The sequence below is a fragment of the Neomonachus schauinslandi genome, chromosome 8 (assembly GCF_002201575.2).
Source record: "Neomonachus schauinslandi chromosome 8, ASM220157v2, whole genome shotgun sequence".
NCBI lineage: Eukaryota > Metazoa > Chordata > Mammalia > Carnivora > Phocidae > Neomonachus > Neomonachus schauinslandi.
In genome coordinates this window covers 37,427,824-37,441,771 of record NC_058410.1, presented here as the reverse complement: position 1 = coordinate 37,441,771, position 13,948 = coordinate 37,427,824, and the positions used below count along the sequence as shown (strand labels likewise).

Here is a 13,948-nt window from a genome sequence, read left to right as displayed (position 1 = left end):
AAAAAAAAAAAAAAAAAGATAGTAGGAAGGGAAAAATGAAGGGGGGGAAATCGGAGGGGGAGACGAACCATGAAAGACTATGGACTCTGAGAAACAAACTGAGAGTTTTAGAGGGGAGGGGGGTGGGCAGATGGGTTAGCCAGTTGATGGGTATTAAGGAGGGCATGTATTGAATGGAGCACTGGGTGTTATACGCAAACAATGAATCATGGAACACTACATCAAAAACTAATGATGTATGGTGATTAACATAACATAATAAAATAAAAAAATACAGATTGTTTATGGATTGTCTGGACAGTTAGCCTATGTGAAATAAAATGGAACAGCATGTAGTGGGGGGATGTCCTTACCACGTTGGATAACTCTGTGATGATCCTGTGTGGTCTTTGCATGTGAGTGTTCCTAAAAGTCAGCTGTTCTTTCTTCAGATACACTGAAGAGATGGTACCCTGGCACCCTTGCCTGAAACTTATTAGCAACTGTGAGCAGAAGCTTTCCAGTCACACATCAAGGCGCTTGATAACAATGGAAAAGGTGAAGAAATTTGAGGTAAATTATCCTAGTATTTTTTGGATAAATTCTGGAAGAATCCAAAGATTTTTTTAGTTTTCTTGTAATGGAGTTTGGAATTGTTAGTCCTTGATTTTTAAAAAGTTACCGAATTCAGGAAGAGGCAGAAGTTCAAGAGGTTTGTGGGATTTGGTGGAATTTAGAGGGTAGGGGTTCGATATAGAAGTTGAATAGCAGAATAGAAATAGAAGTTGACCTTAACTTCTTATCTTTGCCACTAGTGCAGTTAAAAAAAAGCACACTTAATTAAACAACTGTTGTTTAATTAGCAATCTACTAGTTACCATTTTTTCTCCAAAAGCAAGACCTGCTCGATTACAGACTATTCTGAAGAGAAAATGTCACTTTATATAATGGAAAAAGTAATTTGCTGTTATCTGTTAGGGCCCAACACCTGTTCTCTCTCTCTCTCTCTCTCTCTCTCTCTAATACACACACACATACACACACACATACTTCTTGAGAAGAACAAAACATCTGTTATTTCATATCCAGATGAGAATTGATATGAAAAATGCCTCATAATGGAGCTTAATTAAATCTGCAGAATGCTCCTTGGGCTATACTTATCTGGATTGACAACCATAGCTTTCCCAAATTCACTAAACTTGAGTAAACCCCATCTATGTTTTTGATCTGTAGGGTAAGCAAAAAAGAACAGAGTGTTACTGCCTGAAGATTTTGTCATACTCATCTCCACATTTGATTTTTTTTCATCTAATTCATAGGTTAAGGATTCTTTCACAGTAATGAAAACTAATATTTATATAGTGCTTTTTGAATATATTATTATATATTTCTTGTTTTTGTCCTTTTAGTTTTCATTTGCTATCTGTCTCTTAGATCTTATCACCATATACCTGGTTTGTGCTGATCATCTCCTAAATTATCTTTTTTCCATTTTTCACACCTCTAGTTCTTAATTGTTAAATGACTCTTCCTAACTTCTTTATGCCAAAACTTTAGTGACTCCTTTTCATTACCGAATAAGATTCAATGTGACATAAACTCTCTTCAGTAATCAGGCTCCAGTATCAGGGCATTTCAGAAAGCGTAAGCCGTTTATGCATATAAATAGTTGATCTGTGTTCACTCAGGGGTGGTTGTGTAGGTGTGTATTTGTGTATTTATATACAGGTATATGTGATAGAATTAACATAAGTGGTTGTCATTTTTAAAACAAGTTTATATTCAAACAATATCCTTGGGGTGGCATCTTGTACTCATATTTATATCATAATTATTCTGTATATTCTTGAAACTTTTAGACTTATATTTAAAAAATATATTAATATTAAACAGTTATTTTGCTGTATAGTAACACCTTGCTTTTCTTCAAATTGTGTTACTGGGCTTTGGTGCTCACATTTTATAGCAGACTGGTCATTTAATTGTTGTTTTTTGGAAATCAGAACCTGTTCCAAGGATGATGATCTACTATTAAATATTTAAAACATTAAGAAGATTCAGAAATTCTAAAAGAGGGGTTTCCAAGTTGTTTGACACAATGACAATCTTCTGAAGTGACAATTTTGGCCGGACAACATTTATTTGGATATACAGTAGAAGTCCTCTTAACTAACCTCCATTTCAAATTCAGTTGATTAACTAGTACTGGCCATTTTTGTTCTAAAACACCAATACTTATGCCTGTAACATGTCAGATACTTCCAGCTGTTGACTTGCTTGATCTCTACTATGTCTGTACACTTCTGTACCTACCAGCTGAATTGTCTGTTTGCCATGAATCAGTTGTGTTTGTTTTGTGAACTGTTTAAGTCAGTTATATTTGGTATGGTAATTATGTAGTCTAACTAAATGCTAGTTAGACCAGTGAAATGTGAGTGTGAGAATAAAGTTGTTGCACTTAGAAAAGCTAAGTGCAATACTTCAGAAAGATAGGATGAAGTGAGTTGCGAAGAAAGACTCTTGGACTGGGAATGGGTGAGATGACTATAAAGGGTTGGAAAAAAGTTAGCCATTCTAGGTTTCCCTACCCAGATTGCTTTTAAGAGTCTTTAAGTTCGGGCACCTGGGTGGCTCAGTTGGTTAAGCGACTGCCTTCGGCTCAGGTCATGATCCTGGAGTCCGGGGATCGAGTCCCGCATCGGGCTCCCTGCTCAGCAGGGGGTCTGCTTCTCCCTCTGACCCTCTTCCCTCTCGTGCTCTCTGTCTCTCATTCTCTCTCTCAAATAAATAAATAAAATCTTTAAAAAAAAAAAAGAGTCTTTAAGTTCTTGCATCATTTTACAGAAGCCATAACTGAAAATCTTTATAGGTCCTGATTCTATATCAAAAGATTGATAAATGAATATTCGGTTTTTTAAGTTAAGATGTTTAGCATATTTACAAAACGTTTTCATTTTTTCCTGCTTTCACTGACTTTTTCAATTAACTAACTATAGTATTAGTCTGTTTGGGCTACTATAGCAGAATACCACAGACTGAGTGACTTAAATAACAGAAGTTTATTTTCTTATAGTTCAGGAGGCTGGAAGTCCAAGGTCAAGGTGCCAGCAGGTTTGGTTTCTGATGAGACCTCTTGCTGGATTGCAGGTAGCCACCTTCTTGCTATGTCCTCTGTATGCACATACTCTTGGTTCTCTCTCTGCTTACAGGGACATCAGTCCGATTAGATTAGAGCCCCACCCTTATGATTTCATTTAACTTTAATCATCTCCTTTAAGGCTCAGTCTCCAAGTACAGTCATATTGTGGGTTAGGGCTTCAGTATATGAATTTTGGGGGGACACAATTCAGTCCATATCACTAACAATTACCAACATCTATCACAATGAATAAGAGGCCTCTGTTGCATGTTAAAGTATGCTTTTTTCATGCTCTTCCAGTCAGTTACTTCTCATGTATATGTTTGTCTTTTAGTATTTTGAGGGAAGTAAGGCATATAATAATTTAAATTAGTAACACTGAAGGTCTTAGAAATCACAGCACTTAATGTAATTATTTGAGTTAGTAATAACATTTATGTGCCAGGCACATGAGTAATACATGTAAAAAATAGAAATAGTACCTGTAGATTTTATAATTGTAAGTCTTGATATTAGAAAGTAGAATGAATGACATCAGTATTCTTTATTTTGTGGCCTCCATAAGTAGTACTTGCACCATATGATGGTTATGATGGCTTGAAACACTGTTCAGAAGAAAATATAGAGAAAGTACTCTAATAATGGGGGCCACATAATAAACCAGTCATTTCTATCTTAGTGGCAAAATTGAGACCTGTTGTCATTTTGCATTTGCTTTCCTTTAAGTTTAATTTATTTAAGAAAATCTTTTTTTTCCAGTACTCTTTCCAGATTTATAATATTTCTGTAGGCGTCTATTTGATACTTGGGAGAAGAAGTAGAGAATGATCTAAGGATGTTTCTGACAATTTTCTTCTACATAAAAATGCTAACTAAGGGCATTCACCTTAGATGTTTTTAAACCTTGAAAGGCAGTGTTAATTTTTGTTTTTATTATTTTACTTTTGTCCTTTCAAATTGATTTAAAAAACAGGAAAAAGCCTAGTGCTCAAATAATTTTTTGAAACAGTCTTCACTTTATAAGATCAAATTTAATCAGTGAGTTTTAACTAGTTAATGCAGTGTACTATAACTGAAAATACTTTGTCACGTTAAATTAATCATGTTTGGTTTTGAATTAATCACTTCATTTCTACCTTCTGTTTGTATGGAGAGGACTGTATATAATTGCAGCAAGATCCTAGTCCTTTATAATTCAAGTGATGACATAAAATTGTCAAACAGTTCTCATACGCGTCTAACAAATTACCCTCGGCCTTGTTCAGCGTTGTTGACTTTGGCAATGGAAGACTATTAATTGTAGATTTTTACACTCTTGTGTACTGTCTTTCTGCATTTTTGGTTTGTCACTTGTTAGGTTTAACTTCAGGATAACTTTTGGCCCACTTGATACATTGTTATAAAGTGTTCTCCCTCTCCCCTTTTAGAATGTAAACTTAAGTTATAAATGAGAAAACTGTCTAAAGAATGTAGGTGTATTGTAAAATTTTGTCTTTTCATTATTGCTATAGTTTTTAGACTTGCTTGTTGAGCATTAGTAGTAAAGAAGAAAATTTTTGCTACCCATATTAATGAAAATACCTGATAAGAGAAGCCATTAGTCCCTGTTGATACAGTCTGAAAGAGAAGGGAATGATTTATGCTACTTATTGTTTACAGAGCTTTCATACCCATCTGATCATGTTATTTTGCTAATTTTAGAGACTAGGAAGTAGCTGAGTTGAGACCAAAACTTTTCTTTGTACTTGAAATTCTTTGACCTTTTTATGCATCATATTGCCTCTTTGCCAAGACAGTTTCTGCTTTTGGAACATGCCAGGGTTAAAAGGCAAATATTCTTGAGTGGCATATTTCTAGTTTCTTCTAAAGATCGTTTTTCCTCATTGTTCATGGGGCCATGGTGGAATGTGATTTGTTTTACTAGAATTCATTTTTCCTGTTGATACAACATGTGGTTGACGCTGATATATATATATTTGTGGTCACAGTGGTTACTTCTGTAAAACATTTTTCTCATATAAAGTTCATTGGAGAAAAATTCCAATTTCCAGAGTTGTCCAGAACAGACCAGAATATGAATGTAATAGTTACATCTTCAGTGAAAATTGCCTAAAACAGTACCTTGTCAACCTTTTCCAACGGTATACTTGGACAGATGAAAGAGTATCCAAAGTATTCATTTTTGAAACTTCCTTAAAATCTTTTTAAACATTCATGCAGCTTTTAAAGTCTATTCTATAGTATGTTCAAGTGTAAAAAAAAAAGTATCTTAAGTTGCCGTTGCACTAAATGAGCCATCATGTGCCCTGTTTGTTTTGTGACTTGTTTACCTGACATGCTGTGATTTGAGAAGTACTGAAGTATAGGTAAGTTGAATTCTAGGTATTATATGGACACTAATTTAGACTAAAGTTACATTATGTGAGCTAGTCAATATAGTTCAGATGATTTAAAATAGGGAATATTGGGAGGTCATAGTGGCAGGTGATGAGAATTAATGTTAATTTTTAAAATTTTGGATTGAATAAAGAGTCCACTATCACGAAGCTGATGAACAGTGCTTCGTTAATCAGAATGGCAGGTGTCCAAAACTGAGGGATTTGACTTATGGACCAGGAGATTTTGAAGCTATGGAGAGAGAAACAACCATTAACATTGTAACATGTTCTAAATGACGAAGGGAGAGAAGAGACACCAAGGTCTCTCGTTTGAGAAAATGACTCACGGATGACTTGAAGTAGAAGAAATTAGTCTTTGTGATAAGTAGATTACATGTTAGAATGATAGTAGTGTTGCTAGTCATGACCTGATGATTTGCTGACATAATGCTTGTGCCTATTTCATTATACTTTATCCGTTCTCAGGATTAATGCTGTAACTTGTTTTGGCAGCTATATGAATTAAAGGTGGTTCTCCGTGGCTGACCTTTCTTTCTGAAATATTTTGTTTTTTGCCTATTTTGCCAGGACAGTGGATATTTTCCTTTCGATTAGAGCTATGAAAGATTAGAGATAAGGTGTGAAGATTTCAGTCATAGAATGTGCCCGTGGGAAGGAGACATTGCTTCATTTATCAGTGAGAAAAATAAGACCGGGTGATACTAAGTAAGAACATGGTAATTAGATATGAACTTTAATGGAGGTCCTAATACAGTAAAGTATTCATTACCATCCAAATGTGTATGTATGAGAGAGAGAAAGGCCAAGAAGGACTGAGATCTTGCCATTTGCGATGACGTGGATGGAACTGGAGGGTATTATGTTAAGTGAAATAAGTAAATCAGAGAAGGACATGTATCATATGACCTCACTGATATGAGGAATTCTTAATCTCAGGAAACAAACTGAGGGTTGCTGAAATGGTGGGGGGTGAGAGGGATGGGGTGGCTGGGTGATAGACACTGGGGAGGGTATGTGCTATGGTGAGCGCTGTGAATTGTGCAAGACTGTTGAATCACAGATTTGTACTTCTGAAACAAATAATACATTATATGTTAAAAAAGATAGCAGGAGGGGAAGAATGAAGGGGGGGAAATCGGAGGGGGAGACGAACCATGAGAGACGATGGACTCTGAAAAACAAACTGAGGGTTCTAGGGAAGGGGGGTGGGAGGATGGGTTAGCCTGGTGATGGGTATTAAAGAGGGCACGTTCTGCATGGAGCACTGGGTGTTATGCACAAACAATGAATCATGGAACACTGCATCAAAAACTAATGATGTAATGTATGGTGATTAACATAACAATAAAATTTAAAAAAATTTAAAAATTATTTTGTATAGTAAGTCAGAAGGAAACTATTTGTATTATCTATAAATTATGTTTTGACTTGAGATCTTTGAAAAAGGCTTTTAAGAGTAGATGGAAGCCGGGGCGCCTGGGTGGCTCAGTTGTTAAGCATCTGCCTTCGGCTCAGGTCATGGTCCCAGGGTCCTGGGATCGAGCCCCGCATCGGGATCCCTGCTCCGCAGGAAGCCAGCTTCTCCCTCTCCCACTCCCCCTGCTTGTGTTCCTTCTCTCGCTGTGTCTCTCTCTGTCAAATAAATAAATAAAATCTTAAAAAAAAAGTAGATGGAAGCTTGGTGATGCTGCATATCATGTTGAATTAAGTTTAAAGGATTATGTCATCTACTTACCTCATGTTATCTTTTTCTGAATGGCTTGCTTTAGTTGTAATTGGTATTTTTCCTTGAATTTAAATCTTAAAGGGTCATCATTTGACTTTTATACATATGCAACGAAATGATTTTGCCAAACTGGATATTTTGTTAATACTGTCATGATGGTTTTAAATTATTGTTTCTGGTAAACCAAGAAAAAGCAAAAGTTTATCCCCTGCCTACTCCAGGAAGGTAATCATTTAAGATACTTGGATTCTAGTATATATCTCTTTCATTTGCAGGAAAAATGCAGTTCTCCGAAGGTAGAGAGCATCTGTCATTATGCTGTAGCTGTAATGATCATATTTTCAAGCTATGATAGTAAAGCAGTCTTTAACATACTCATATTATAGCATCTTAGAATCTTTATATTGCAAAATATAAAGTTTGATCTGGGAGTCCCAAGGTATGAATGGTTTAGGGAAATGGGAAGTTTATGTGTGGAGTCTGCATGATCCTCTAGAACTTCTTTTAAAGTTCTTAAATGGCCGATTTTCTACTTGCTATTTTTTTTTTCTTATGATACGGTTAACTTAGAATTATCTCTGTAGTGTTTTTCAAATTCAGCCATGAATATATATGCTTCTTCCCCCCTCCATGCCCCACCAGGAATACAACCATGAGATTTTTAAACATATATTTTTTTGCCTAAAACATATGTACAGTTTAATGAATAATTATAAAGTGAACATCTCTGTAACCACCACCGAGGTTAGGATTAAAGCACCCCAGAAGCACCCCTTTTGGTGGCTATTTCTGATCATAAACACTTCTTCCTGTTGGTGTAACCACTAATCTGACTGTTAACGGTAATCACTTTCTTGCTTTCCTTTGTAGTAGTATCGCTATTGAATTGATCTGTAAGCAAATTAATTTTGCTTATTTTTGATCTTTATATAAATGTATTTTTATATTTCTTTTAATGGACTGTGACAGTTTAAAAAAGTCAACTAGGAGAGTAGTCTCCAAATTAAAGCAAAATAAAATTAAAGTCTACATCATAGACTGTGCATGCCAGTGCGTATCTTGGTCTATTATTCATCCTTTGCTACTTACTTAATTAATTAAATATATGGATATAATAACTAATAAGTTGTCATTTCATTTTTATCTGGTGTGTCAACTCTGTATTCTTTTAATATTTGAGATTAAATTTTGAATTTTATAAAGTTAATGTATTTTTAGTGGAGAGCATGTAGAAAGTACTTACAGTTCTATATCGTCATGATAGCATGAATATCCATGATGGTCTTTTTACAGTTAGAAAGAAATTATGTGCTGAGTGCCTGATGTCAAAGTTGCATCACTAAATGTTACTCATTTTCAGAACTCAATGAAGATCTTAATAAATATTAAAATATTTTAATAGACTTCAGGTAACTTAATACCTTGCAGAGAAATGAAATTTTTTAAAAAGTACAGATTATATATGAATACCTAATTTAGGGATAAATATTTCCAATCTTACCTTGTTCCCATTAAGAATAATGCTAGAGATTTCTCTTAATAGTATTGGATGCCGGACTTTTGACCTGCTTGTCCTTGGTTTGGAAATGGCCTAGTGCTGTTTATAGTGTATAACTTTAGCACAAGTGGTTTCTATAGCTACTGTCCAGTACCAGATGTAGAACAGTGGGAGGCTTTGATAAGGGGAGCAGGATTTTTAAACAAAAGCTGGACATGGGTAATTACCCTGACGCTGAACTGAGGCCCCTTACATTCAGCACTGTCATTTACCTTTCATTTCACTCTCCTCTGATTACAAGAAAGAGAATGTACCCACTGTTTTTCTCTTCCATCTCTTTGCCTTCTTCCTCTCACCTTATGTAAGAGTGTATATCATAGCTTTAATCCGTTTCAAGAATACAGGAGTGAGTCTTTCTTGACAAAGTTAGATGAGCATTGTTAGTTTAGTGGCTTTCACTATGATGACAGCATCATTGGTTTTCACTTATCATAGAATAAGTTTCATAAGCCATTTGTACTCAGTTGTTTGCAATGAAACTGCTGTTTTGTATAAACTACTGTCACTCTGAGAATATAAATGACTTAAGGTTAATACTAGTGAGGTAGAAGAAATCATTATCTCATTATCAGGAACTGTCAGTAAGTAAAAAAGGACAACTTAAACCTGACACATAATTATAATAGAAGTCATTTGGATTTCTTATGAATGGCTATAGACTTCTACAGCTTCATCCCCAAACTGACACTTTTCTAGGGGATATCCCTTGTTTTTAAATGGTAATTTTATACATTGATGATTAGCCTCAGGTATTTTCATCAAAGTTTGGGGGATTCTATAAAAGTGACTTTTTGGCAGTAAAAGGACACAGTGAGAGAGAACTTTGGCTTTAGTCAGAATGTGGATGGAGGTGGTGTGAGAGGTGAAGCAGGGGGTTGTTTATAGTAGAGGATGGGGTTGGGGGGGATCCAGTCTGTAGTAGAGGATGGGGTGGGGGCAAGGAAGTTGAGGAAACTCATACCCGATGACTCCCTTTTTCTCTGTAAAGAAGGTTGTTAAGTTTTTGCTGGGGGTGAATAAACATATTAAGATAAGGTCTTGAGGACAGGTGAAATTTTATAAAAGGTGCTATGAGAAATGAGAAACAAAACTGTGTCTTTTAATGATTTTTACATTCACATACTTCTCATATTTTTGTATGTTTTCTTTCCCTGACTTGATTACATGTTCCCTGGGGGGAAAGCCCTGGCTTTCATCACTCAGCATGTGTTTATGGGACCATTTGTGTAAGGTGATGAGGTTAAACTGAGTAAGTCATATTCCTTATCCTTAGAGACCTTGCACAGTAAGAGAAATGGTCACTGAACCCGTTTCAGCCTCATGTGTTTGGTTCTGTAGTGATCTTTGCAAGGTGCTATGTGAACACCAGAGAGCATCTACCTGAGAAAATGGTGCTCAAGTCAAGAGAGGAAGCCAGTATTTTGAGCAAAGGTACAGAGGCCTGAGAAGGGTTGTGGAGCATTCAGGGACCCCTAGACATTTTAGCACGAATGAAATACTAAGTATTTGGCAGGGGTCGGGGGAATGGTTGGAAGCGAAGTTGAACCCCAAAGAATGCCTACTCTTGAAGGTCTTTACATACCAAAGAACTTTAAGTTTATCTTTTTGGTGATGGCAAGCCATGAGGGTTATTAGTGAGGAGAGTGGCAGAAGTTGGTGTTTAACTGAGGGTTTCAGAGGAGAGGGTGGTGGGGGGATGGGTTAGCCCGGTGATGGGTATTAGGGAGGGCACGTATTGCATGGAGCACTGGATGTTATATGCAAACAATGAATCATGGAACACCACATCAAAAACTAATGATGTACTGTATGGTGATTAACATAACATAATAATAATAATAATAATAATAATAATAAATGAAATTGGTGTTTTATGCAGGCAAGTTTGAATTGTGGAAAGATAACTGTGGTACCAGTGTGGGGGCTCCTGGCATGGTCATGCAAAGATGATGAAGCTGTAAACTAAGAAAGGTAGAATTGGAGATTGTAGAGGAGTTAATAGAATTGAGAGTTTTTTGGGGAGGTAGACACGACAGGACTTGATGACTGATTGGATAATTGGGCTGAGGGTGACAGGAGTTAAGATAACTTCCAGAAATCTGGCTTGAGATAATTGAGTGGATGATTGGTTTTTTGCGTATGTTTTTCTCCTTTCCCCCCTCCTTCTGAAGCACATGGGGCAGCGCTGCTTTCCGGGGCTACTGCTCTTGCAGTCTCCCAGCTGCTTTCCCTGCTCCTGCACTTTCTCCTGCCATTATATTTTTCTACACAGTAGCCAGAGTATCTTTAAGAATGTACATAGGTAAGCTCTTACCTGTGATCTCATGGCACATTGGTAGTGCATCTGACTCCAGAATGTAAATAGATATCGAAGCTCCCCTGCTTAAAGTCATCAAGGACTTTCCGTGGAATTTAGAATGAAATGCAGAATCTTTCACATAAGCTTCAAGGCCAGCCTGGTCTATTTCTGGCCTGTCTCTCCCATTTCATTGTGTGTCACCTTTGCTTTTGTTGTGACTGAGTTTTAGCCACACTGGCCTGTCTTCAGTTCCCTGAGTGTACTTCTCTCTTTCTAGTCTCAGAGTCTTCTCACGTTGTGTTTCCTCTCGTGTTCCCTACAGTGTTTTCTCCCACTCTCTTTCTATAAGTTTAATTCCTCTTTTAGTTCTCGGATAAATTACTTCTTAGGGAAGCCTTTTTTGTCCATACGCTTCACCCCATCTCGCTAGCTGTCTCATATGCTTATGCTAACCCTTTCTTCCCAGTGTTTAATCACAGTAAGTATATGTTTGGGTATATATTCTTTAATGTCTGTCTTCTCCTTGCATATAAGCCCTGTAAATTCACAGATCTTGACGGTTTTGCTCAACTCAATAAATACTTATGGAATGAATAGTAACTGTTCAGGGATAATTTGGGGCCCTCGGGAATAAAAATAAAATTCAACAATATTTAAATCATCTATTTGAAGGAAGAGTAGGAACAGATAGTTATGGCTCACTAAAAGTTTTCTGTTTGAGAGTACATAGAATTTTGTCATTACCCTGACATCGCTCTTCAAAAATCAGTATTACAAAAACGTTTGAGTCCCAGGATACCTAGGCCTCATTTCTAATGAGAAGCAAACCGAAAAGGTAGCTGAATCACCATATTGTGGAAAATCATAACACCTCCCCTCTGTTTAAGGAGGAGATGATAACAAAGAGTGGCAAGTTTCTGGGAGAAAGCAGTAATTAGAAGGATAGTTTTACCTAAGTGGAGTTCTCAATGAAGAATCTTTAGTTCCTTTAAAGTCTGAGCAGTTTATGATGCCCAGTTTGAGAAACACTCTTTATGTTCGTATTCTCACGGTGTAATTCAGGGTGTCATTAGTTCCATCTAACGTATCTGCTTCAAATGTTACTGCAAAACATACAATTTTGTTTCTTTTCTTGAGAATTTATTCCCATTGAGATTAAAAATTATTAAATTATAAGTGGCTGAAGTACTTTCCTTTTAATGTCTTTTCTTTTTCTTACTCTTTTTGATGTAGAGTTGTAAAAATAATTAACTTGAATAAGGATTAACTTGAACAAAGCCTAGTTTATGTACTTTTTCTTTCTTTGATTAGAGAATAATTTGCAGTTCTAGGTTAGACATGGATGACAGTGATATACTTTAGAGTCACCAAGGTGGGTTTGTATTTGTATATTTCCACATCATTCTTTAAAAAATGAAATGGTGTAAATAAGTGCTAATGTTTCCTGAAGGAAGACGGCCATCCTGCTCATGCTGGTGCTCTATGCCTCTAGATATGTTTACAGCAAACAGGACTCAAAAACAATGAGGGACTGACTGTCAGATGTACAGTCAGCTGTCCTTTAAACGATCATTAACCCACATCAGGAAATACCATAAAGAAGGATTTATCTACTTCAGCCAGCAGAGGGCAGTGTACACATAAAAGTACACTACCAATTGTAAGACTTCCTTTGGTTTCTTTGGCAAATGTGTTAAAATTCCTCAAGTGGTTTATGTTTAGAATTAGCAGTACTGATAGGACAGGAAATTGGCTGGGTGGGACAGTGGTTAAAGGGGTTCTGTCTAAAAGCTTAGATCAGAAATATGTGTTACCATAATGTTGCTGTTCTATGAGGAATGTCCTCTGTCAAACTCCATTTTGAATGACCAAATAATCTATCATGTGGGAAGTTAACTCTTTAACTATTGTTTCGATATAATTTCTACAAAAAAAAGAAGTGTGGTGGAAAAAGCATGGGTTTCAAAGTCTGATCTAGGCCATAATTCTGCAAACGCTACTTATTGGCTGTGTGATCTGTGGCAGATTACTTAAACTTGTTCAGTTTCCATTTCCTTACCTGCAAAATTTACATAATGATCTGCTAGGAAAAGATGCAGAATATAATTGACCTTTGTAAAACACATAGTTGTAAATATAAGTTGCTTTCTTGAATCAGAACTCGTTATTTCTTGTCACATTTATGCTGTTTATCTAATGAGGTTAAGTGATAGGTTTGAAAGCAGTATAATTCCATTATATAGCCATCTGAGGCTAGTACAAATTTTCCTGAAGAAACTCTGTTATAAAAAAACGGTATGTTCAATAAGGGGTTAATATCCAAAATATGTAAAGAACTAATAAAGCTCAACACCAGAAAAAAAGCAACCTGATTAAAAAATGGACAGAGGACCTGAATAGACATTTTTCCAAGGAAGACATGCAGATGGCCAACAGACACATGAAGAGATACTCAACATCACTAATCATCAGGGAAATACAAATCAAAACCACAATGAGATGTCACCTCACACTTGTCAGAATGGCTAGTATCAAAATGACAAGAAATAGCAAATGTTGGCAAGGATGTGGAGAAACAGGAACCCTGTTGGTGGGAATGTAAATTGGTGCAACCACTGTGGAAAACAGTAATTTTCCTCACAAAATTAAAAATAGGAATACCATATGATCCAGTAATTCCACTACTGGATATTTACCCAAAGAGATCAAAAACATGAATTCGAAAAGATATATGCAACCCTATGTTTATTGCAGCATTATTCACAATTGCCTAGACATAGAAGCAACCCAAGAGTCCAGCAATTGATGAATGAATAAAGATCTGGTGTATATATACAAGGAAATA

At 36.2% G+C, this 13,948-nt stretch overlaps 1 protein-coding gene across 4 annotated transcripts in view; it reads left to right on the top strand.

The window, feature by feature from the left end:
• TRMT11 (tRNA methyltransferase 11 homolog) overlaps window positions 1-13,948 on the top strand; it is a 55,072-nt gene that overhangs the window by 35,008 nt on the left and 6,116 nt on the right. For 3 of the 4 annotated variants that reach the window (XM_021693226.1, XM_044917347.1, XM_044917346.1), the window contains exon 12: window positions 432-552. In XM_021693226.1, the coding sequence (XP_021548901.1) occupies window positions 432-552 (121 nt within the window). Of the gene's footprint in view, window positions 1-431; window positions 553-1,985; window positions 2,022-13,948 lie in introns of those variants that run through there. The other variant, XM_021693227.1, reaches the window with a different exon arrangement.